The sequence below is a fragment of the Erpetoichthys calabaricus genome, chromosome 9, assembly GCF_900747795.2.
Source record: "Erpetoichthys calabaricus chromosome 9, fErpCal1.3, whole genome shotgun sequence".
NCBI lineage: Eukaryota > Metazoa > Chordata > Cladistia > Polypteriformes > Polypteridae > Erpetoichthys > Erpetoichthys calabaricus.
Window position 1 is genome coordinate 100,721,993 of NC_041402.2, and position 27,287 is coordinate 100,749,279.

The window sequence follows — 27,287 nt, forward strand, 5'->3', positions numbered from 1 at the left end:
TTGAAAGTTTTAGAGTAGACAGAAACATAATAAACACAGTAAATAATTTTGCTGTTTCAAGTCCTGCTGTTTCCACTCTTTGCATTTCATGATCTTGTGCACAATGCAAACAGCCAGTGCTTTACTGTCACTTGTTTTGCTCATCTGCATGTGTGGACTTGTACCATATTCCGGCACTGTTTGCATTGCACTGAACAGCACCAGCGGAACTTACAGCTGCACCTCTCAATAACCTCGGCATGCTCAGTATGAAAACCTCTGCCACAGCACATGAGGTCGCAAGCATCTGCTGCTAGCCTGGAGGAAGTGGCATTGCACTGCCTGCCTGCAGTGCCAGGGATTCCTCCACGGGGGTCCAGTTCACAAAAATCTGGACTTCCTGAGAGGTAGATTAAGTCCTGTAGAGTGTAAGGCTTAAAATGAGTGTCTTTGGGCACCAGAACTTTTCGAGATCCAACTTTCCGTTGCTCAACCTCAGTCGCTCCATCAAAACGTTCCTTCAGTACAACTCCTACTCTGCGGAATGGTGGCATGACCTTCCAACATGTTCGAACTTCACAAGACCCAGATACTCCATGGCATTTACACTCCACTCGCATGTTGTTTAGAATTGCCTGAGAAAACAGAACTAGCTTTAATATTGGAGAACGCTGTTTTTCAGGAAATTAACTCAAACTAAGAATGTAGTATTGTTATTTTGTATCCCCATTGTATATTTAATTTTCTTGTCTATGCTATCTTAGGTTTATTGAACATAGTTAAATATTGTTATTCTTGCTGTTAAAATGCCTACCTTTCGTCCAGCTTCATTATTGTGTAGGTTCATAAGTGCTCGACTAGAAGAAGAACCCCGGATCCTTTCAGGGTTGTCAACAAACGACTGTGAGAATGATACTCCATAAGAGAGATTGTCAGAACATCCAGACCACTGGAAACCTAAAATCGGAGAATAAGTAGTAAAGAAACGACACAAGGTGCCAAATAAATGGTTATTGAAAAAGAGGGAGTGTACCTTCAGGACTGACTCCGCGCACTTTGCGGTCACAGCCACACTTCTCTAACTCCCCACGGCTGCATGCTCTGGTGATAGCAAATGCCACTCCTGCTGAAGAGATTGCATGAATGAATGCTGCTTCACGTGTGCCTGAGGAGAAAAGGTAGCAACAGAAAGGCTTTACTTTAATCTTGTGTGTGTGTGTTTTTTAGCTTAATGTTGCAGTGAGCCTTCTGATAATACTTTTAAAACTGCATGCCTTGTCTGGTCTCTTTAGTAACTGAAGTTTGTTTGTTTGAATGTTTACTCAATAATTTATTAGTTTTATTGGTCACTTTGACATATACCCAAATTATAGAACACATTATTGATGTTGTATTTTAGAGCAGGCTATATGCTAGTTAAAAGTATAAACTAATTTGTCATTTTTATTGGAGCTAAAGCACCTCTAGGATGGCCACTGTATACGTATGACTAAAGATTGTGTCATGCAGAGCTGCTTCCCATTTAGGTAAATCCTACCCCGCTTATGTGAAATACTAAAAGCAACCAATTTCAAAATGGCAACTGCCCAGTCTTTTCACAATAAATGTAACATCTGTCTTGTTTTAATTAGCAGATGTACAGTACATGCAAACACAGATTGCACCTACTGATTTGATCCTGTATATGGAGTACCTGTTTGATAAAAAGACTCTTTGGAATTTCCATTACTATTCACTCTTGGAAAATTGATAGCCCCACTCCAAAAATTGTGTGGAGTAAAAATATGGTCATATCCAATGACAATAAAATTAAATGGTATATATCCACTTATTTATACAAAGTGTCAAACGTTTTGTACTGTGGTAAACCACAGCAACAGCCATCTTAAATACCTGATGGTTCAAAGCAGTTCAAGCATAAATGCTAGTGGAAATCTTTGTGCACCTGTCTTTTTTTTTTTTCCCAAGAACGTTTTCACAAACTTTAGGAGTCACACATCAGTATCAATGGATTGTTTATTTCACTTTTCCACACTCACTTCCAATAATCTGTTTGCAATGCAAGAAGAATGGCTGAAATGCACTGCACAATAAAAGCATCAAAACTGGACAAAGACTATAACATTTCTGTTTGGACAGATGACAGTATATTGTAAATAGCTGTAATCTTATAAAATTACTACATCTGATCAGTGTTTACCTATTGATCATTTATCTTCACCTTGTTTTCAAATGGTTTTTCACATTTGTTGTATGAGTTGTTAATTACAGCATTTAAACTTATGGTTCATATTCTTAGCCTGAAAAAGAAAATCACATAGCAGTTACATTAAGAACTGCTGTATATACTGATCAAGAGCAAGTGCCTTTCACACAGTTGTGTTCCATTGAGAAAGAGGACATGCTGTGCTGTTTTCCATCAGTGCTGGCTCTCATACATTAAATATGATACAAGTTCTTGCCCTTTCAAAAGCTAGTTCCCATGTTAGTACGACACCAACGTTGTTCCAGTTAAAAAGGCACAGTATTCAAATTAAGGCAGCACATACACTTTATGTACTCTCCAGATTTAAAGTACTGGCTACAAACATAAATGCTGCCATGGTGTTAAAAACACTTTTTTTATTTTTATTTTATTTTAATTTCTTTGGATTGCTTGGATCTATTTTCTTTACTTTGTGTCATCGGTGAGAAAGCTGGTGCAACTCAGGCAAGGATGTTTTTGTTTTGAACCTGAATACAGAGGAACATAATATAGAATCTCTTCTTTTGCAATGCTGCCATTGTTTAGGATAACCAGAAGAGAAGTACCCATTGACGACGGTTCCCAGAAGATAAAATACAGAGATGTGAAAAGGACTAATTGCTGGGGCATTAAACGCACAATGTTTATTGAATATTGTGGCAAAATTTCATTACTCATAACCAATTAACCTACTGCTGGTGAAATAAAAGCTTAATACATTTATGGAAGACACTGATAAACTACATCATTTCCATCAAAATAGGCTGCAGATCTCAGAACCATTTATTTCCATGATATCCAGAATGCCCAGCACATTTATTTTCAAAATTATATATTCTAGTGCCTAAAAGTGTTATAAAACGAGAAGACAGACCATACATCCATCCATCCATCCATTTTCCAACCCGCTGAATCCGAACACAGGGTCACGGGGGTCCGCTGGAGCTAATCCCAGCCAACACAGGGCACAAGGCAGGAACCAATCCCGGGCAGGGTGCCAACCCACCACAGACAGACCATACAGTGGCTGCAAAACATGGATCTATACTATATATGCTGTATCTGAATATCATGAGTGTTGTTGAATTCAAATGAACAAAGAGACACTTCCACTCCTGTTATACGGTAAGAACACCCATGACCAATTAAAAAATGCTGTTCTGTTTTGGCCCAAGAAGTGAGTTTTACTAACCATGTGGGTAAAATATTTGTTTGATTTTCAATGAACTTTGCATCATAGCAGCATACTGATAAAGAACAATATTAAATTAAAAAGTGATAACAATGCAGTTATACAGACAGACAATAACTTTGTATAAATTTAACGTTTATTCCCCCCCCCCCCCCACGGGTTGAATTGAAGAGTCGCATAGTGTGGGGGAGGAACAATCTCAGTCTGTCAGTGGAGCAGGACATTGACAGCAGTCTGTCGCTGAAGCTGCTCCTCTGTTTGGAGATGATACTGTTTAGTGGATGCAGTGGATTCTCCATTATTGACAGGAGCCTGCATAGTGCCCGTCACTCTGCCACGGATGTCAAACTGTCCAGCTCCGTGCCTACAATATTTTACTCTATTTTAAATAGGTTTTTATTGTACTAAAATAAAATGATGACACTATGAATAACAAAGTTATGCATGCTGGCAGAGGGAACATGATAAATCTTTTAAATCTTCTGCTGCCTTTGGAATGGTAGAACAATTTGTACAAAGCAGGTCATTCAGCCCAACATACTCAACCTCATCAATTTGAATGGAAGAAAAAAAATGTTGAGTTTGAAAGCAACCGCAGAACTACTGTCAGCCAGAGTACTTGGTAATTTATTCCATGTTGCCTATGACTATCTATGTGAAGAAAAACTTTAAACATTTGTGCAAAACTTACTTTTGTAGCCATGTTCTTGTTAAAGAACTCATTACAAAGTAACATATTTACCTGAGAATTAGCAAGTGGTGGGAATAATAATGTTTGCAGTTAAGTAAACCTGCTTTTTATGTAAATCCAACTCAATTGTACTGTAAAAAGTCTGAAGTAGTATAAGCCACCCAAACTGGGGTATTCAAAAGAAATGTAATGATTTACTTCATGATATAAAAGTGCGTAATATTCAAGAATACTTGAATCAAACATTTGAAATATTAAAATGTATACTTCAATTTAAATGTTTAAAATCTAAATATTCTCAATTGTAATAGACAGTTGTCATTTTTCAGCTTCTGATAGAGTTCCATAGAGGGCTACATCCCTAGTAAACAATCAAAGATAACATTATATTCATAATCACTAATCTTGAAAGAGCATAAAACAACACCCCACATGTGGTATATGTTTGAAATGTGTTCTCTTAAACTTTATGGGAGTAGCTGTTAGAGGGCTAGGACCGCCAGTAAAGAATCAAATATCAAAAATATCATAATCATAATCAGCAACCTTGAAATAGCATAAGACAACTCTCCACATGCCTATACTACAGATCCCTTTTTTTTTTTAAAGTTTTCTGAAACAGAGTAAATATAACCCCTGAACCCCAGAGGGTCAGTTGATGTGGCATGCATAACTTTAAGTCCTTCTGATCATTCTAGCTGAAGAAACCTATTGGTTTACTCTTTATCATATAGGTGTAATTTCCTGTACAAAATATGGCCCATAAATTGTCTACAAATGAGGAGTTTCAGGCCTAGAGGGACAAAAATAGGGGGAACCCCAAAAAGGTTGACATCTTGCATAATTAGACATCAACACGTGTCAAACTGTATATATAGGTATATAAATGTTTGGGTTTGCTTGTACCAGTGAATCAGGAGGTGCCGGACAACAACATCTGAAGTGATTTTAAAGCATTCATAAGTAATTTGTAAGAACACAAGAATATTATTTGTTTAAGCAGCATTTTGAGATAGGGCGTAATATAAAAAATGCTCTAAAAATACATTTGAGCTATTTCATTTACTTTAGCTTTTTTGTATAATTGTTTATCCATTTTAATGTAATGATTAAAGAATCTGTACATCGGAGTATGCTCCTGACCTTGCATGACAACTTTTCCAAACACATTGATCCCCTGTACTGTAGAGCAGTTCCATCGTCGTGTCCGAAACTGGTGCTGGCACTCCTCAATGGCAATCTCAGCACCCCGCCGTACTGAATCCATTGCCTCCAGTTGCTGACGACAGAGCTGTACCTGACCTGCACTTAATCCTTTAAGGAGGGCGCAGCTGTCAGAGTCACGTAGACTTCGGGCTAATGGCTGCTTGACCAAAGACCTGAAAAGTACAATGGGAATGACATGAAAAGACTCAGTCTACCAAGTTTTGAAAATTGACTGGTTATTTGGTCTCACATGGAAACTTTTGTACATATTAAATTGTAACAATAAAAATCAAAACTGAAGTCTTCATCTGCAAAGCCTAAAAATTAAATAAAAGCCAGGGTCTATTGGATGTAGTAAGTAAAAAAAAAAAAAGAAGATACATTTAAATAACATCAGTATCACAGTCTCTCTCTGGTTACCTACATCATTCGATATCTTTTCCAAATCTTCAATAAGGTCTATAAATGCTTTTAAAATTAATGAAGAACACATTCTTATGAAAAAAAGAATTGTCTGGAGCTCTTTTAAACATGAATTTCATTGAGCGTATCTATAATGAAAAGGTTACTAAATTAAATCTGTAAAAGAATAGAAACGGCATAACAGCAGCAACATGGTGATATACTGGTGAACAAGACTCCAGGTCTCAAGACTCCAGGTCCTGGTTTCAAATCCTGATTTTTTTTTCCTGGTTTTCAAGATTCATCCTGACATATACCTGTAGTTCAAGGTAATTAGTAACTGTGCATGAGAGAGTGTGTCCTGTGATAGACTTTTGCCCCATCCAATGTTGGATCCTGTCTTATGTTCCAATTCATAGATTCTGCAATGGGTTAGACTACTTTAGAAAAATGAATGGGGATATAGATGGATCACTTGAAATGTAAATGGAATTAAAAGGTGCAAAAAAGAAAAAATAGAAATAGAATGGTGCTACCATAAGCAAAAAGCACTTATATATACAAGGTGTGGTTACGTTATTTAACTCACACATCTTGAGTCAGGTAGGATCCCCTTTTATCTCCTCAATAGAAAGAATTATTGAAGGCAAGGGTTCAGAAAGGTGCTGAAATGTTTCCTCTGAGGATTGGTCCTTACAGACGCAATAGCTTCACACAAGACCTGAAAATTTTTCGGCCACATATTCATGTTATGGACACCCCTTTTCTCTTTGTCCCAAAGGTTCTCTTTTGGAAAATCTGGGAACTGTACAGGCCATTGCAGAGTAAGCTGTATTCACTGCAATGTTCATGGAATCGGATGATGTGTGCATTGTGATATCAGATGCTGTCCTACTAGAAGTATCAATTTGAAATTGGGTAGACTGTGACTACAAAGGAAATGACCACGGCCAGCAATAACCTTAGAAATGTGACAGTCAAATGGCATTATTCTTGTATTAAGGAGATTAACGTGTGCCACACACAAAAAAAAAATCTCCCACACCATTACATTATCACCACTAGTCTTTACCACTGACATAAAGCAGGATGAATCCACAAATTCCTACTATTTACACCAGATTCTAGTTATTATATAAGTTAAGTTCATCAGTCAACTGTTTATTTTATGCATCCAGTTTTTTCAATGTAAAATCTATTAATTGTAGTGCAATTAAAATCTTTGGATTTCATATGTACATGTATTTGTTTGGCCTGTTTGCATCATTCTTTCCAAAAGCAAAAAGTAAATAGTGTGGCACCGTTTTTTTTTTTTTTTTAAATCTGCCAATTTGAGCGCATGTGCTGTTAATAACAAAGAGGTTTCAACCTCAGTTTGTGTCAGTCACAAATAAATATTCATCACAGGCTACTGATATGTCTGGCTAGACAGGCAATCACATTTTGAAGTACTGTCAATTTGTTACTAAGAAAATCAGTGGACCAGTTGCAGTGATTAAAACTTTGCCTATTACTTAGTCAAGATTACATCCTGGAACAAGAAAATAAAAACAAATAAAAACCCATGCCTGGAAAAGTAGAGCTAAAACAACTGCTGGAATTTGAGAGGCCAGTGTTGATTAGAATGGTGAAGAAGTGCACATGGTTATGATAATCTGAATGCCGGTGTGAACATTATTTGGTTTCAAAATGATCACTCCGCGAGTTAATAATGTAAGCCTTTTAGAGACATACTTCTGCTGGTGCCGCTTGTCAGCCAGAAGCTGTCTCTCTCTCTCTATGTTTAACCTAAAAAATAGTGGACTCCTAGCCACCTAGCAATTGCTTGAGTCATGTCCATAATGCCTCTAAAATCATTAAGAGACCTGTTCCTTGCCCAAATTCAGCACTAACCTTGACAGTGAAATACCAGGAGGTGTAATTATCAAAGCTGAGTTTCTCTACTCACACAGTTAGAATTCAAGGTACTATGTAATGTGAATATCTTATTGTCTTAAAGCATGTAGAAAACTATCAGTATTTGAATTGCACTATTCTACACTGAATAAATAAAGTAAAAAATATGCTGAAAACAGACTAAATTACACTACAAATACCTTAAAAAAACAACCGCGAGGAAAGATTGGCGCTAGGACAAATTTACACAGAATAATTTGGAGGCCTGATACATGACCACAGTTTAAAAAAAATAAATTTTCGATTCACAATAAATATGCTAGAAGATGAATCTTCAACAGATTGCACCGCTACACACGCTCTTAGAAAAGTAAGACAGCACTGAACATACACAGGAGTAAACCAAAAAAGTAAGAGCAATGTGAAATATAAGTTAACAACAGCTTATGAGTACTGTAGTTCGAACACGCAGAGCGCACCACTCTGCATTTGGTCTATTGAATCGATTACTTGTTTGAATCCGCTGCGGGATTCCACGATTGCTGAACAACGCTTCGTAGTGAGAGTTCTTTGGGCAGATGGAGTTAACCCGCTGAAATTCACAGAAGGACGTTTGTTTGTGTCAGTAAGCTTTTTGGGCGCCCATCTTGCGCAAAAGATTTGGTAGTCCCATTCATCATGCACCACGGCATGTACAGATCCTTAACTGATTTACAAATATGCAGCAACGACAGACAACATAATCCGTCAGTCTTGATTGTCGACCAAAAACTCTAACGTGGTGCAAACATTGTAATTATATTGTATATTTCATTTTATGAATGTAAACGAAAAACTATTTTCAATTAACACAGATCTTCATGCTTTTAATTTTGTCGACATGTTAAATGGTTCCCACAGACCCGAACACAACGTAAATGTTAACAGTGTATTTCACAGAAACGATCCGTATTGTTTAGTTTGGTGTATGACACGACGTTATGGCAGAAACCCTCTAAACTTCACAATGATGCGTATTATTTGGTTTGATGTGCTGTTTTTCCCTTCTCATTTTTATCGCTTAATTTCTGAACGGGTACTTGACCCAACGTTACTTTCCGGGCTTTGCCGAGACCTGCTGAAACCTTCCAAAAGTAATTTTACGAAGTCAGTCCTGAAACGAAGGTGACGCCACTTCCGGGTCTGTAACTGCGGGTCTGTAACTGCGGTGACGTATGGTGCTATGTCTCTGCATGTGGATATTACGAGAAGGGTTGTCGCTACCGGAGACATTATGGGCGGATCTGAAGGTGGGATAACTGTAAATGCAAGTGGATAGTATTGGCTAATTCAGAATTTCAACGAATGAGATTATTCTTTCTCTATGACAATCAAAAACTCACCTGTCCAATTATCAACGTTTGAAGTTGTCTATCAAGTGTAATTTTAACCAGTCGATTCACAGTTCGTGATCCCTACCTCTTTGAGGTTCCACCTTATAGAGTTTCCTCTTAAATAACCTGCTGCAAGCGACGAAACTCCATTAAACGAAAGGAGAAAAAAAAAGAAGCTGCGGCGATGAAACTCCATTAGACAAAAGAAGAAGAAGCGACGAAACTAATTGCTCGTATTTTTGACAATGGAAGTAAGAATGCATCGAAATGAAAACGTTTGAAAGTTGCAGTTTTTTCCGTATTTTTAATAACTTTGTTTTGCATGGTTATGTTTGTACCGTGAACCTTTACGTTTGTATTAATAATCATTTTCGCTGTAGTAATTGATTTATATTCAGTGCTTGAAGTGGACCGGCACTTAGCGGTACCGGCAACTCTTCAAATTTCACAAGGCAAGTTTCACGAGGACTCCTCGACTGTGCATGGAAGACAAAAAAAACAAACTTATTCAAGCATCTTGGAAACGCTTGATCAGTTATTCTGTTGTGACGTAGGCTTTTGACAAAGTTCAGATTGACTACAGTGGTGCACGATATTACATTTTTTCTTTTCAGTTTAGTTCCTTATGTTGGAGTAATGTGTCTAAATTGTAATACCAAATAATCTGCGATGTTTTTTGTACCGTCAGTTTTAATAGAATTTCATGGTAGTTTTGTGCAGATGATTACTGCAATTTCTGAATTGTTAAAGACTTTCCTGCAATGGGCAGTGCACCACTAAATTGTATGTGAGCCAGACTGACAGTCGCGATGTGCACAGAGCCTTTTCAGTTTAATTACAAGTGACTTTTACATTTTTTTTCCTTTCAGCCAACTTGCTACAAGAATATCTTCCGGAAATTGGATGTTAATGAAAAATAAGGCAAATTGCAAACACCCATTTCTTAAACCTGTAATTCACTTGTAGTGTTTGACTTTCACGTGTCTTTTTTTTCTTTCCTTCTTTTCCTAGGACCTAGGACATCCCCGCTGGTTCAGTAGACAGTGGAATAGACATGTTGATGGTATTTGAATATGAACTGTAAGTTTTATGTAACTTTACATTTGTGTTTAGATTGTGTAGGATTTCAATACTTTTTCACTTATCCTCTGTTAGTATGCTCTTTATCTGACTATGGTGGAACCCTTTGATTTTACTGTAAGTCTTTTAAAGATGCTGATAATATATATATATATATATATATATATATATATATATATATATATATATATATATATATATATTTTTTTTTTTTTTTTTTTTTTTTTTCTTCATGTGTGGCATTTATTTAACGTGACCTCCACTATTAATGACACCCCTTATAAAAATGTTAATTTTAAAAATATTTATTTCTTGATGAGGGTTTTGTTTTTCTTTGAATGAAATTGTTTCAATTAAAAGTCAGATGTTTCTAATTTTTTCAGTGCAAGGTGGCATTTCTTCAGCAAACAGGGATTTTTTTTTGTAACCCTTCTTACTAATTTTTACAATGGGTGCCAATAATAGTGGAGAGCACTCTATGTATCCTTTTTATCTTAGGATGACGTGTCTGTGACTTGCATATTACTTTAGGTAGTGTCCAGATTGGGGTATTCATAATACTCTAAAATAATTGATGTATTCAAAAAAACTATTGCGATAACCATGAACGAGAATTTTTGTAGTGAACCACAGAGGAATTCTCAAAGTTTGAACTTTATTCCAAATTGTCCACTTTTATGAGAAAACAGGAGTGTTCAGACCAAAACCAGATAGCTTGCACAAGACAAATACTTCATGTGACAGTCTGATGTATTTATTGTGTGTGTCCACCGTGTAGGAGAGCAGGCTGGCTGTGTGGCTGAAGTAGGGCAGCTGACTCGAGAACAAGGGGCTCAGGTTTATGAGGCTGCAGAGATCAGCAGGACTCAACATGGAAAACTGTTAGAGTTCATCATAAAGGGCCATGGAGCAGATGATCACTTGCTGGTAACTTAGTTCAGATAACAAGTAAAACTTTGTTATTGCAATCTATCTAGTAGGAAACAGCTATGATGACTTTAAAGCACCAGACTCTTGTATTTGCTTGTCCAACAGGCTGTTGTATCTGAAAATGTGTCATCCAGATGGTTTAAAAACAATGAAGATCCTAAAGGTCACCGGGTAATGACCTCTATACAGTAGAAGATGAGGAGCTGACAGATGGCCTCTACAACTACCTGATGAAGTGCTGTCAAGAGCTGTAGGTACTTATGAAAAGATCAACAGAGTTCACATCATTCTGGATGTGCTTGTTTGGCTTTAGTGAGTCTCTAATGAGTACAGAAAGTGTCTCTATGTGTAACGTCCTCTCTGTTTCTGTGTTTGTGATCGGCTCTTATTAAAGCTCGAGGAACAGTTGAGAGGATTTCTCTAGCAGAGGCAGAAGGTCTTGTTCATTGATGGACCAGCAGACAGTGAGTGGAACGTCATGTGGTGTTGGGGAGCAGACAGTCCTTTCTTTTTCTTTTCAGCACCATTATTCTGTTAAACAGAATACCATTTTACTTGTAGTGAATTTAGACAAGAATATAAACTAAATACATATAAATGTAAATATATGTTTAAAGTGAAATTTAAAATATGCATTAATACCCATTTAGTATTGGTAAAAGTACTTTTTTTTTTTTTTTTTAAAGTGAGCGAAGAGTTTGACAAACTTGAGCTTCAACTGTTGGAGTACCAAAGACAGACAGCATCACTGAGGCATTTAAACTTGGGATTCCATATTAACGCCTCCTCTAATAAACGTGTCACTTGCTTTATTTGTCTTTGGCCTTTTTTGTTTCTGAGTGTTAAACTGACTGTGCATAATAGAATTGTGTATATTTGATTTAACTATTGATGTAACTAATAAAGGACACTTTGTTGATTAAGTTCTGTATATTTGAAATTGTGCATCTGTTTTAGCCAATTCATGCCATCTGCATTTTTTCTTTAATTTTTATAACTGCATTGTACAGTTTTATTACTTCTTTGAACATTACAAGCAAACATGTCTATCCCCATTACATATTATTTATATATAATATATAAAAGTGGGCATGCTTTAGTATATTCCCCGATAAGTCTGTTTGTGAGAATGCACAAAGAAGATTAATTTTTCTTTCAGTTCAACTGACCCATCATTATTGTTAATTGTAAATATTTCTTGAAATGGTTGTACAATTTATACTGAATAATTAATGACATTTTGTTTTTGGTAGTGACAATACTGAGTTTTAATTTGTGCTGGCCCAATCAACTCGTGTATTAACACAACTAGAACTGATAGATTTGAGCAGAGCCTCATCTTGTATCAACACTGTCTACAAATGGCACTTTGCTGGACTCGCCGGTAATCCCACGGGATAAAACAGTTTGGAAACTGAGCATCCTGATCAAGACATTCTTGTTCACTTTTAAACATAACCTACAACAATAAGGGTCCTACTTATCTTTATTTAGGAGTCACATTTTCAATAAAACTTGCATAGTCTTTAACTGAAAATGCAGCTTGTATATATAGGAACAAAATTAAAGGAAAAGGATTGTATACTCCTAATAAATGGAGAGTCCAAACCTTTGAAGTTCAGTATTCTAAAACCATAACTCACAGCTAGAACCTTGTTATTCTAAGGTCTTGACAATAAGTGTGTGTCAGTGTTTATGTGTATATACTATACAGGGTGGTCCAGATCTAATTATGCAGATCCAGGTCATGTGGATGACTTTGATTTATGCGGGACGATTCCAGTTCGGCAAAAAGACAATTCTTCATGTCGTCAGTTCGCACACTTCTTGATGGTCCGGGATTTTTCGGGTGATTTTCTATGTAATAAACAAGTTAAAGCGTAATGAAAATTGCATAATTAGATCTGGACCACCCTATATATATAAACTGCTCAAAAAAATTAAAGGAACACTTTGAAAACACATCAGATCTCAATAGGAAAAAATCCTGCTGGCTATCTCTACTGCTTTGAACTGATGTGGTGATGTGTTAGGAACGAAAGGATGGAAATGAAAATGATCAACCCACAGAGGGAGGGCTGAATTCAAAGACCCTGAAAATCAAAGAGAAAAAATGATGCAACAGGCAGGCAGGCGACTCCGTTTTGCCAAAATTTCACTGCAGCAACTCCAAATTGAACTTAGTAGTTTGTATTCTGCCAATCCACACTCCCACCCCTTTAATGAGACAACAGATGGCGTCCTGGGGGATCCCATCCCAGATCTGGACCAGTCCATCACTGCTGGAGGTCATTTTGTAGGGTCTGCCAGTGCTCATCCTGTTCCTCCTTGCCCAAGATACCAGTGGGCCCTGCTGATGGGTTAAGGACCTTCTATGAGGGGCCCTGTCCAGCTCTCCAAGAGGAACTGCCTGTCTGTCTCCTGGAATCTCCTCCATGCCCTTGAGACTGTGTTGGGAGACACAGCAAACCTTCTGACAATGGCATGTGGTATTGATGTGCCATTCTGGAGAAGTTGGACTACCTGTGCCAGCTCTAGGGTCTAGGTATGGCCTCATGCTACCAGTAGTGATGCTGACCATAGCCAAATGCAAAATGAGTGACAAAACAGATGAGAGTTGAAAAATGTCTGTGGCTTCACTCCACCTGTTAAACCATTCATTCCTGTTTTGGGGGTCGTCTCAGTGCTGCCCCTCTAGTGCACCAAAGCAGCTGAAACTGATGAACAAGCCCCTCAGCTACTTATCTGACCAGATCAATAGCTCAGAAGTGTCAATGACTTGATGCTATACTCTCATTAAAAAGGGTTCCTTTAATTTTATTGAGCAGTATACTATATATATATATACTGTATATAAATATATATATAGTGCATCCGGAAAGTATTGACAACGCATCACTTTTTCCACATTTTGTTATGTTACAGCCTTATTCTAAAATGGATAAAATTCATTTTTTCCTCCGAATTCTACACACAACACCCCATAATGACAACGTGAAAAAAGTTTACTTGAGGTTTTTGCAAATTTATTAAAAATAAAAAAATTCAGAAATCACATGTACATAAGTATTCACGGCCTTTGCTCAATACTTTGTCGATGCACCTTTGGCAGCAATTACAGCCTCAAGTCTTGTTGAATATGATGCCACAAGCTTTGCACACCTATCCTTGGCCAGTTTCGCCCATTCCTCTTTGCAGCACCTCTCAAGCTCCATCAGGTTGGATGGGAAGCGTCGGTGCTCAGCCATTTTAAGATCTCTCCAGAGATGTTCAATCGGATTCAAGTCTATGTTCTGGCTGGGCCACTCAAGGACATTCACAGAGTTGTCCTGAAGCCACTCCTTTGATATCTTGGCTGTGTGCTTAGGGCCGCTGTCCTGCTGAAAGATGAACCGTCGCCCCAGTCTGAGGTCAAGGGCGCTCTGGAGCAGGTTTTCATCCAGGATGTGTCTATACATTGCTGCAGTCATCTTTCCCTTTATCCTGACTAGTCTCCCAGTCCCTGCCGCTGAAAAACATCCCCACAGCATGATGCTGCCACCACCATGCTTCACTGTAGGGATGGTATTGGCCTGGAGATGAGTGGTGCCTGGTTTCCTCCAAACATGACGCCTGGCATTCACACCAAAGAGTTCAATCTTTGTCTCATCAGACCAGAGAATTTTCTTTCTCATGGTCTGAGAGTCCTTCAGGTGCCTTTTGGCAAACTCCAGGTGGGCTGCCATGTGCCTTTTACTAAGGAGTGGCTTCCATCTGGCCACTCTACCATACAGGCCTGATTGGTGGATTGCTGTAGAGATGGTTGTCCTCCTGGAAGGTTCTCCTCTCTCCACAGAGGACCTCTGGAGCTCTGACAGAGTGACCATCGGGTTCTTGGTCACCTCCATGACTAAGGCCCTTCTCTCCCGTTCGCTCAGTTTAGATGGCCAGCCAGCTCTAGGAAGAGTCCTTGTGCTTTTGAACTTCTTCCACTTACGGATGATGGAGGCCACTGTGCTCATTGGGGCCTTCAAAGCAGCAGAAATTTTCCTGTAACCTTCCCCAGATTTGTGCCTTGAGACAATCCTGTCTCGAAGGTCTACAGACAATTCCTTTGACTTCTTGCTTGGTTTGTGCTCTGACATGAACTGTCAACTGTGGGACCTTATATAGACAGGTGTGTGCCTTTCCAAATCATGTCCAATCAACTGAATGTACCACAGGTGGACTCCAATTAAGCTGCAAAAACATCTCAAGGATGATCAGGGGAAACATGATGCACCTGAGCTCAATTTTGAGCTTTATGGCAAAGGCTGTGAATACTTATGTACATGTGCTTTCTCAGTTTTTTTATTTTTAATAAATTTGCAAAAACCTCAAGTAAACTTTTTTCACGTTGTCATTATGGGGTGTTGTGTGTTTCTGAGGAAAAAAATGAATTTAATCCATTTTGGAATAAGGCTGTAACATAACAAAATGAGGAAAAAGTGATGCGCTGTGAATACTTTCCGGATATATCCTATAGAAAACTACATTGATGTAAACCAGTTTTTCAGTATAAACCTATGACAAACAAGAAAAAAATGCCTTACCAGAAATATCATTGCCAATATAAATTTCCAGCTGATCAGATTGAATTATTTAATGGTTAAGATTAGACAGACTCAGTGTAGTGTGTGGTAAAATGACCAGTAAAATCGAGTCGTTTACAGCTGTACAGGTTGTTATGTCAGGGATATACTGGAGTATACAGATTCCGTATGTTATTAATATGCAGTTTGCTTGGGTAGTCATATAGGATGATGCCCAGCTGAACTATCTGCCATCTCTATCTTGTTACCAGTTGTGATGCTGAAGCACATCAGTGCCTGCTGTACAGTTGGACTCCTGGCCTCCTCCTCCAGTCTCAGAGACCCTAAAGACAGGCTGACGTGTTTAGCACACCACTAGGACCTGATGGAGTCAAATGGAGGCTAAATGAGATATAAACTACAAAGAAACATCTGTCAGTTTTTAATCTGTAAATGGCTAAAGTGGAGCATGAATGACAAATAACACGGATTGGTGATTTGTTAAATAAAAAGGTGATTGACCGCGACGTTTAAATTTTCGATTGGCTGATCAGTGCCTGACGTTCGCAAAATTAATATATGATTGGCTGAAGTCGAAAATGATATTCACGCCTATTTTACTCCGGTCTGCAGCAATATCTACTTGGATGTTATTGACTAGAACGGCTGATAGCTGCGCACGTGTACGTATTTAAATTACCCATAAGCCATCGCTAATATGATGTATTACGTCAGTTTGTAGCCACTTCGGTTACCGCGTAATTGTCAAATGGCGTTTACTTTTTGATTTACCCTCGTAGTCCCGTGTAAGAGATTATAAAATTGAAAAAAAAACGCATAAAACTTTAAAAAAACGGTCACTACTGTAGGCCAAACCTCAACTGCATGATTATTGCAAGTTAAAGGTAAACAGTTGTAAACCTATTTCATATAACCTAACCTGCGTCGCCATGCTCAGGAGTTATTGATTTGAAAAAGCTTAAGTTTGTGAAGATATTAATTTAACATAGCTAATTTAGCATAGCTACGAAAAGAACAAAGATGTCAAGTTTACAGTTTTATGTAACGAACTGCAATATACAATTCATCAAAACTTTAATGTTCAGTATTGTATGTGTTGCTTTTCCATAAGCTTTTGAACTAGTGCTATGTTTGCGGTATTTCTTGTTCAAATTGCGTACGTTTTGTGATGCGACATGATGGATTTTATGCTGAAATTCTCAATAATGTTATGTCACAATGAATAAATTGTAAAAGAGTGTGCCTTTCTCAGCTCTTAATTTACATGAGCAACATTTATCTGCTCGTGCTGAAGTTTTGTTCAAGAGAAAACGTACACACTTATGAAAGGAGGTGATTACCATGAAACTGTAAAAAATAACATCAAATAAAATAGATTTCTGCTTTTCATTTGCTTTTTCAATATATTTTTGTGAGTTAATTTGTAATTTTATTTCCTCTATTGAATGAATGGTCCTAAATAGTATAATATGTACTAAATACTTTTTTTTTGCATTGCGTTTTGAGTTGCTTATTCTGTGCATATTTTTCACATTGTTAGATAAAACTTGACCACAGGTGTTATAATTCTGAAAAGAATGTTTTAGGAAGAAACGCTTGCAGGGTTCACACTACTATGAAACATACAATATAAAGTCTAGTATAAAATAAACTACATTTGTTCAAGTAAAATATTGACACTACACTGAGGTTTTCAGACCCCTATGACACAGAATTGAATTAAGTAAGTTTGAAAATAGTATGGTTTGGGTACAGTATGGTAAGGTTTTCAACCCCGTTCATGTGCCCTTGTGCCTGACCTATCCTCTTTAATCCGTTCCTTTATCAGAAATTCACTGTTGCAGTTATTTTCACTTCTGGTTAATGGCTTAATTTTACTTTCATATGAGAAAAAGGCACCACATTGCACAGCTCCTTGCAGTACAAATCATTTTTGATATACTATTTGTTTTGAATCATTTTTACACCCCACTTTTAAATGATTTACATTTTTCCAATTACATGACCCTTCGTTCAAACTGATCAGCCTGACTGGTATTAAATGTAACTTTATGCAAAAATTTTTAGATCATCTTGATAGGTGCACAATGTTTGTGTGTTCAGTCTTTTGATTACACTCCTGTATACTTAAACAGAAGACTATATCTTTTTACGTTCTTGGAAATTATTTCTAGTGTTTCTTATTAGTTGTGTCATAGAACTTAGACAGCTATGGTTGCAGATTTTTAAGGATTTAAGAAAACTAGGGGGCTTCGCCCCCTGCTTGCTTTGCTCGCCAACCCCCGTGTTTGGTTTTCCAGATACACACTTTTAAGATTTTTTTTTTTGAATTGTTCCGGTTTCATTAGTTTCACTTTTATTTCAGAACTTCTTTAAAAACAATATTTGGAATCTTTAGAGTCCCAACATGCTGAATCTTTTAAATGAGGTCAGTGAGACATGTGTTTAATGACTTTGTACCATAATTCAGGATAGGTTTCTCTGTTTGGAATTTCAGCACAGACAAAACGATCTACATCATCAGCAGTTAATAATTTTTTTTTTGCAAAGTAACGAATAAATGCATGTGAGGTAAACTCCGTTTTTGAAATTCTCTGACTTAAACTTCAAAGCCTTACAATATTTACATACTTCAGACATATCACCTATGTCCATATATTTGATCTCTACTCACCTTTTCGTTATGTCTCCGAGTAGTAATTTATCTTTGTTTGTGCTAATGTGATGTTTACTTTCTTGGTTTTGACACTTTTGTTTTTTTCTGCTTTCATATGCTGTATCTTGCTCTGCATGTGTTTCGCGCCTACGTTTTTTTTGAGTCTTTTGAATTCCACTGTTTTCATTATCTCTAACCTGCTCTGAGTGTGTTTGGCCCCCTTGTTTTTTAACCTCTTTATGATGTTTTACTTTGTTTTCTACTCTTTGTCTTCTATTTCTGACCTCGCTTTGTCATGCTATTTTTTCAGTTACACCTGGTCCGTGATGATTATTTTCCCTTTTTTCGAGTAATAATTTCCTTTTGTTTGTGCTATTGCGATCGTTACTATCTTTTTTTGATACTGTAGCGACCTCTGCGTCTGGCTCGAAAAAGAGAAGTAAAAAAAAAACCAGACAGACGTACTAAAGTCTCACAAAAGTTTTACTTGAACAATCAAGAATAAGAACGTCACCTTCGTAACCCCAAACACCCTCCCCCCTTACCGCATCAATCAATACCCCGCTGTCAGTCTTCCGCGCTGTACTCCGCCCTCCCTCAATCGAACCTAACAGTCACTCCAAAAAAAGAGGCTTCAACCTGGAAGGGACACTACAATACTTTCAAATTTTCCTGCTTTCATATTCTTTACCTTTCTCTGCATGTGTATTGTGCCATCATTTTTTTTTGAGCTGTTCGAATTCCACTGCTTTCATAATCTCTAACCTGCTTTGCATGTGTATAGCACCAACATTTTTGAACATCTTTATGAAGTTATACTTTGTCTTTTAATTCTGAGCCCGAAAAAAGCCAGAACGTGCTTTTTTTTCAATTTCACTTGTTCCGGACTGATTATTACTTTCCTTATTTTCTAAATTTGCACCTAATTATTTCTTTTTTGCATTTTTTCTCTCCAACACTTTTGAGTCTCTAATCTCCATGCTGCTCTTTCTTCTTTGCTTAGTCATCAACGTTTCATCTATAACGCATTGGCCTTATATGCTTTATATGCGCTGAGAGCCCTGGATCTGTGTGTGCTCAAAGCCTTAACACGACTGAGTGTTTTTCTGCCCGTGGTCTTATGTGATATTGGTTTTAAGTAGGGCGTGTCTTGCAAGAATCTCATGTTCTACATCCCCACGAGACGGCCCTGAGTCAATCTCTTGGCACAAAGTCTCATGTTTAAGGTCCCCGTGAGACGCTCCGTGGCCAATCTCATTTCGTCTCATGGGTCTTTTAAGTGTCTTCCGTGATCTTCACATGAAGATCGTGTCTTGTCTCACTAGTCATTCTCTCCCAGGATTTTTTTTTATAATAGAGAAATGTCTATTTGCTAGTCTCTCTATTATAATAAAAAAATCCTGGGATGAGACAAGATTTTTTAGCCTGGGATGAGACGTGACTTTTTCAGAGAGATACTTTCATGTCCTGCGAGACGGGACTGTGTGCCAAGAGATTTAGCCATGCCTGGAGCTGTAAATAAAAGACAAAGAGAGAATAGATGACAAAGTAGAACGTCGTAAAGAATTCAAAAACGTTGGCGCGATACACATGCAGAGCAGGTTAGGAGATAATGGAAGTATAAAAATTCAAAAGTCTCAAAAAATGACAGTAAAGATCGCATTACCGCAAACAAACGGAAATTATTACTCGGTGAAATAATGGAACAGTGAAAACAGATTGAATATATTGTTCGGATTTAAACTTTAAGTCGGAGACTTGTAGGTTGTCTAATTCGTGTTGCCATCAGGGAAAAGTAGTGTTTCTTCCCAATGAAGAGGAGTATCCATGAGAATTAAAAGATTTGTTGTTTGGTGAAAGTGAAATCCACATATGCAAGCAGCAGAGATGCGATTTGGCTGGCGCATAGGCCAGGGAAGTTGGTGAGCGAAACAAGCAGGGGGCAAAGCCCCCTAGTAATAATTGACTAAAAACCTTCACTCAGTATTAGTTGTTGCAATGCCTTCTCTTGTCTTTCATTACTGGTCCTGTACTTGTCACATCAGGTTCCTCTGTTTTGTTAAAGATCTCCAAATTTAACTCTTTTTCCTTGTTCTTGCTTTTTAAGATCTTTCACATTCTATTTTACTGCTGTCTTTCCAATTTAAGTGCTTTAAAGCTATACTCATCTCACCCTTTTTTCATTCATGTTAATTACTTTGCAATGCATGTGGTAGTAACATACAATGCATTTTTAATTCCTGGCAGCATGATGACATAGTGGTAGCACTGCTGCCTTGCATGAAAGAAACTGGGTTTCATGTCCCAGGAGCTCTCTGCATAGAGTTTGCATGTTCTTCTTATGTCTATCTGGGTTTTCTCCAGGTGCTCCAGTTTTTTTCCACACTCTAAAGACATGTAGGTTAGATGAATTGGTGTTGCTAAATTGGCTGTAGTGCATTTGTGAGTGTGTGTGTGTGTTCACCTTGCAATGGACTGACACTCTGTAATGGGATTGTTTCTTCCTTGAACCTGATGCTTGCTGGGACAGGGTCCAGCTTTCTCACAACCCTGCCCTGGAAAAGCTCATAGGGAAAGTGGGTGATTTTTTTTTTCATTCCAATATGTGATGCACAGTCAATGAGAATTCTATATAATTTAGGAAACATGCAAACTGACACTTTAACTTAATATAGGAAAACAAATGGAAAATAATAAAACAACGATATAGGGAGTACTAATTTCATTTTAGTCCATTAAACATTTTGGTGGTCTGCTGTCAAGCAGGAATAAATTGTGTGACAGTCAGTGAGATCCAATAGGATTAGTACTTCCATTTCTATCTTTGTTTTCTACTTAAATTCTGTTTTTATTAGGATATAGTGTCGATTGTGTACAGCGTCTGTTAGAATGAAAAATACAGTGCATCTTATTAGAATAACATCTATGGATTTAATTAGATGACACTTGCCTGTAGATTTAAATGCTAGACCAATAGTCCTGTCAGACTGGGCCAGCTATTGTATACTGTATGTTACTATATATATATATATATATATATATATATATATATATATATATATATATATATATCTATATATATATGGTTGAAATAGTTTTACTGTCAAATAATGCAAAGAGTACACGACACGTAATCGGATTGTGACACAGGCTACGAATGCAAAGAATATATACATATATATATATATATATATATATATATATGTATATGTATATATATATATATATATGTTATATATATATGTATATATATATATATATATATATATATATATATATATATATATATATATATATATATATATATATATATATATATATATGTATGTATATATATATATATATATATAGTATGTTGTATGAGGTATACTTTTTTATGTGTGCATCTTTGGTGGTAGTGTATATATGTCACTTTTTTGAAGAGACATGCAAGTCAGACTTTAGATGTACTGTGTACACATGACAATAGACTTCAACTTGATAATCCATATTTATGAATATTAAAACATTAGAACAAGCTTTTCAGCAGAACAAAGCTTCTTAATCCTATTTGCCTAATTGTTCCAAAATAAAATTGAGTTGAGTTTTGAAATTCCCCAAAGTACTCCTTGCTGCTACACTACTTGGTAATTTATTTCATGTTTAAACGGTCCGCTGTCAGATTAAATGGAATGAAGAAGCAGCTAAATGTGTCTAGAAGTGACACATGGTACTGGTCAGTACTGACTAGTGATATGACATTTTTTCTTCAAAACATATACTGATAACCCTAAAATTACAATAAAGAATCCAGTTTCGTACATTTTTATTTGAGTTAATTTTCCTTCACTGATTTTATTGTATACAGTATTACTAAAACTGAAAGTAACTAAGAAAGTATATTTAAACGGTGGAAATATATAGCAGCAAAGAACCCAATAGACTATTCCCTGTCAGCAATAGAGATTTCCAATTCCTCCAAAATGGAACATTTTGAACAATATGTATTGAACAGTATCATCTTGAACAATATTTATTCTTATTAGCCACTCCCCTTTACCACTGGCCATGCCTGCACGTGACTCACCCTTAACCCTTGAACTACTAAATGCAATGCCAAAATGTTATAGGCAGATGCCTCACTCCAGGTAATAGATGGCTGTCATTAAGTAGTTGTGACATTGTTGCATTAATCTTTAATCTCTGGTCCTTTTGTGATTCAAATTAAAATATTTATGGAAAATTAAGTTTTTATTATACTTAATAATAAACTTGAATTAGTTTATTCACTAGCCCAGGAAACACAACATAGACATATGGAAACAGAGTGATAGGACTGAATGGAAGGTTGTGCATCCATCCATCCATCTAGTCCATTCATTAGTTTTCAAATCCTGCTTATATAGAGCATGCATCAGACTTTAGGGAGGAACAAGCTCTGGACAGAATGCCAGCCTATTGAAAGGTGAACACACAACCACATACATACACATATCAGGGCCAGTTTACCATTGCCAATCCATCTATCCTGCATGTCTTTGGACTGTCTTGGACCTGGATTTGGAGGAAACCCACAAGAACATGGGGAGAAAATACAAACTCTACACAGCAAATTTAGCAGCAGTGCCACCACAGTACCACCGTGCTGCCTGTGTCTTATCTTAATACTATAATTAATCATTTAGAAACATGTATGAAAAAAATCAACATGTATGAAAAAAACCATCAACATGTATGAAAAAAAATCTCATGTTGATGTAATCCAATTCAGGATCGCATATGCTGTAATTGACACCAGCTGCTTTGGGCACTTGGCAAGAAGTGATTTTAGATGGCATGATTTGCATGCATACCACACACCTAAACTCATTCATATAGGGCCAATTTAGAGTCACCAGTTAACCCAACACACACACACACGGAGAGAATGTGCAAACTCTGCACAAACAGGCAATTCAATCCCAGTCTTGTGGAACTGTGAGGCAGCAGCTCCAGCCACTGCACCAATTTCACACCTGGAAAGCTTTATTTTTATGTCATAATGCAAAAAAAGTAAATCAAAGTTACTGAAACTGGCTTTAGAAACTGATTTTTTTGTATTACCCTTAACATGAAAACACATTTTTTTTCTCAGAACAATCCATGGCTATTCAAATTCCTTTAGGTATCAAAATTCAGTTTACGTAAATTACGGGCCATAGAGGACCCCATACTTGAGTTTCAGACTATAAAGCCTTCTGTGTTTGAATCCAATACCATGTTGGCTATGTGGAGTTTGCATGTCCTTCTTGTGTCTGCAAGGGTTTCCTCTAGTTCAGGGGTGCCCAACTCCAGTCCTAGAGGGCCGCAGTGGCTGCAGGTTTTCATTCTAACCCTTTTCTTAATTAGTGATCTGTTTTTGCTGCTAATTAACTTCTTTTGAATTAATTTTATTTGACTTGGTTTTTAAGAAATGTTTCCCTGAATTTCTTCATCATACCTCTGAATTGCTGCATTTCTTTACTTAAATGGCATCCAAACAGAAGTGAAATGTGAAGTGAGTGAGCCAACAGAGGACCAACTAAGTCAGGGCCTCAAACTCCAACCAATTTCATTCCAAGCAGTTGTTTAATTAGGCGCAGAGTCTTGTCGTTAATTAAACCCGTTCTTTAATTCCATGGCTTGTTGCTGCTCTCATTGTGCATATCAGACATTTCTGAAATTGTGAATTTTCTCTTTTCTAAGAGCAGATCAGCATACCTGAGACCTTCACCTTTCTTTATTTTCAGATTTTGTATGACGGTTTGCATGCCATGTTTTGGCTCATTTTGTATCTCATTATTGTTTGGCTGCTAATTAAGGAAAAAGAAACCATTAAGGAGTCTGAGTGTTCAAGAGCAAGTCAATTACAATTAATTCCAAAGAAGTTAATTAGCAGCAAAAACAGGCCACTAATTAAGAAAAGGGTTAGAATGAAAACCTGCAGCCACTGCGGCCCTCCAGGACTGGAGTTGGGCACCCCTGCTCTAGTTAATCAAATTTTCTTCGTACATCCCCAAACACATACTGATTAGGTTGATTAGCAATTCCAAATTGGCCCCTATCTGTGTGAAAGATTGGGCCCTGTGGTGGACTGCCATCCTGTGCATGTCTGTCTTCTGTCTTGTGCTCAGTGGCCCAAGTTGTGCTGAGCAGTTTTGATAATGTTTTATTATCCCAGATATTTCCAGCAGTCAAATTAGAATATTAACACCTTCAATGAGAATATTGTCTGGACATTACTTCAGGATTTCAAAGTTGATTCAGGTGACTTCTTGAAAATGATTGATTTGGCTTTATTACTAGAATTTGCCTGAGCAGATCCCATTTTTCTTACTCATTACAGAAGACCCGTTTGATTAATATTTGTGAATAGGTTCATTTTTTTCCCCTGGTTACATCAAGTAAGTCATCAAGTAAGTACATGAATCAACAGATGCATTTTATTCTTTGTTGTGTGTTTCCTGATTCCAATTTTATAGCTCCTTGCTATAATAACTAAAGACTAGTTCCTGTCAGTTTTTAATTGGTGTTTGAAAGCAATCTTAAATTAACTAATGATGTGCATTGCTCTAAAATTAAGAAATTATTTAAATTTTAATTTATGCGTTTGTAATATTAAAATTAAATCGACAGCATGTTTTAGGTAAAAAGAAAAATCTGATTGCCTAGTCATGTAATTATACAGCCCACCAAAAGAGGGCAATGCAAATAACGAAACCGGCGATGGAAGTCTCAGTAGATACCGAATGAATGACGGTAACGGCACTTTCGACACTAGCGTCATCCGGTGAAGACAGGGAGAAAATGGGGGGTCTCGTTAAGAAAGGTCCGCTGAAGACAGATGCTATGGCCCATAGTTACGACATCTAGAATCGTTATGACTCAAAATGGAAATCACTTAACCAAATTTGTGCGTTTGTAAATGTCCAGCCTGAAACTGAAAATGAGAAACTACAACCAAGGCGACACTGCCTTATTTAAAATCAGTTCATTATTGATGTAATTCAGACATTATTAATATTAATATTATTATCATTATTTGTGATTAATTTCACAAAGTATAATAATATAAACAAAATAAAACTAAAAATGTAGGACAGATTCAGGTCGGTGTCCCTCGGGCACCCGCATACTTACAGCCAGCTGGTCGCCCGGCTCAGCGGGAGCGCGCACAGAAGTGCCGACACCGCGCTGAGGACGACAGGTGGAAAGTGGGGAGACCTCATTTGGGACCTTCGAAGAGTTCCTCACGGTACCCTGGGCATTCTTGCCCAGACGATGAAGTGTTCTTATCAATGAGCAGTTCGCGATTCTTCCTTTCGTGTAAACACCTTAGGTGCGTGACATCCCCCTTGATCAGCTTCAGTTGCTGGGAAAAGTCTCCGGGCTTCAAAGGCGGTAATGTTTTATTAACACTGACGTCTTTTCAGTATGGGAATTGTTCATGAAAACTGCAGAGATGAAACGGAGTATGTCGAGAATTTACCTTCGATAAAGCCATCATTTAACTTCTCGTGTTAAATTTTATTCAAAAAGTGTTGAGGTTTGGACTCAGCCACAAATTGAAAAATCAAAATTTATAATAACACATCAAATTGATCCGTGGTCACTTTTCTAATCAGCAGAGAAAAAAAACTGTAACGGATGAAAGTCTTGAATTCAAGTGTCCGTAATAAGAGTTCAACTAACAAAATATGTAAATAGATGAACAACTTTCATTGATCTTCTTGTTTTACAAGTAGTTTAAATATAGCCATGAATGAGATCACTTCGCAGGGTAACATTCAATTTGTCATTCAGATGCAGTGTGCTGAGAGAAAAATATCCATTACTTTAGAAGTAAGGATCTCCTTTATACTGTATAAAAAGTAAAATTAGCACAAAAGCATAGATCCGAAATATGGGACCCGGTTTTATTTCCGTCAAGAGCGATTGGTCCAATGACCAGAATCGCAGTTGAGAAGGCTTAAGTTTTTCAGAGCTTTGAAGGCGCCCACAAACGTGAACCCCAGGCTTTGCAAAGCCTTTTAAAATTTTAATTTGGGCCACGATTTGTCATCCCGTCAAGTCTATGGCTTCTAAACACAAGGACCCTTTCACATTTCTAGCAGTAAATTTATATGTCTCCCAGCTAACGGGTAGACAAGAGAGAGCCTTTAAAAGACGAGAAAAGCCACAGAAGGCTAGATGGGGTTGACAGAAGCTAATAAAATTACGAGAAATTACTGAGCGAATTGCAGGTTTATGTTTATACAAATAGATAAATGCAAGAAGCAGATTATTTCAAATGAAATCCAAGAATCAAAACTAATATTTTGACCTTGAAAAACACTAGACAACTGAATTGTAAAATTAAAATAGGGCCGTGCTTTATTTTTTAGTTTATTATTCTAGAAATAGTTTAAAGGATGCATGGGAAGGGATGTCAGAAATTAAACCAAATTTTGTCGCGTCGTTTAATTATCTATCTATCTATCTATCTATCTATCTATCTATCTATCTATCTATCTATCTATCTATCTATCTATCACTGCCTGTTTGTCCATCTACCATAGTGCCTTTCAAATAAACAATGTTAGTCTGTTTTAAAATAAGTATTTCAGTTGTTTAAATAGGCTGTTTAAAGTTTAGCAATGCACAATAATTTGTCCTTAATGTATCCTAATCGGTGTATTTAAATAATAATCTTAATTTTTCTTTATTTCACTGCAGTTTTCTGACGTGCCAAAGTTCGAAGTGCGCAATAGTGGTATTATTGACTTTCTCTCTTACATTTATTCGTTTTTCAGAATCTCATTTGTCTAAAAGTTCTCCCTTGTGCCTTCCTTGTGGAGCCCCAAGAAGAACTCTCCACATCATTTGTCTTTCCAGAACGCTCTTCTATGCAGGCTCATCTCTCCCAGCACAACCTGCTCCCTCTGATTTGCTGTTTGTTTGGTTTTCCCAAAGATCTCATCAGTCGTAATTTTTTTTCTAAAAGTTACTCCAGTCCTAATGACGCATCAGCCCCATTTGTGCTGATATTTATTCTCCAGTCATAAATTGTACACTGCCATTTAGGTAAAA

The 27,287-nt window shown here is 37.1% G+C and overlaps 1 protein-coding gene and 1 long non-coding RNA gene across 3 annotated transcripts; one reads left to right on the top strand and one right to left on the bottom strand.

Moving 5' to 3' along the window:
* wnt4b (wingless-type MMTV integration site family, member 4b) lies at positions 1–26,050 on the bottom strand. The gene is made up of 5 exons (XM_051931734.1): positions 25,359–26,050; positions 5,251–5,486; positions 1,013–1,144; positions 794–936; positions 1–614 (listed from the first exon to the last, which is right to left on the bottom strand). The coding sequence occupies exons 1-5, from the start codon at positions 25,445–25,447 to the stop codon at positions 141–143; spliced, it is 1,074 nt and encodes a 357-aa protein (XP_051787694.1). The 5' UTR covers positions 25,448–26,050; the 3' UTR covers positions 1–140.
* On the top strand, positions 8,896–11,917 carry LOC114658018 (uncharacterized). Of its 2 annotated transcripts, XR_007935811.1 has the most exons (5): positions 8,896–9,235; positions 9,996–10,064; positions 10,843–10,991; positions 11,100–11,458; positions 11,681–11,917. It is a non-coding gene; the product is annotated as an uncharacterized LOC114658018 (long non-coding RNA). The 2 variants fall into 2 exon arrangements; XR_007935810.1 differs by having other exon boundaries at positions 11,100–11,917.
* Positions 26,051–27,287: the final 1,237 nt, after the last annotated feature.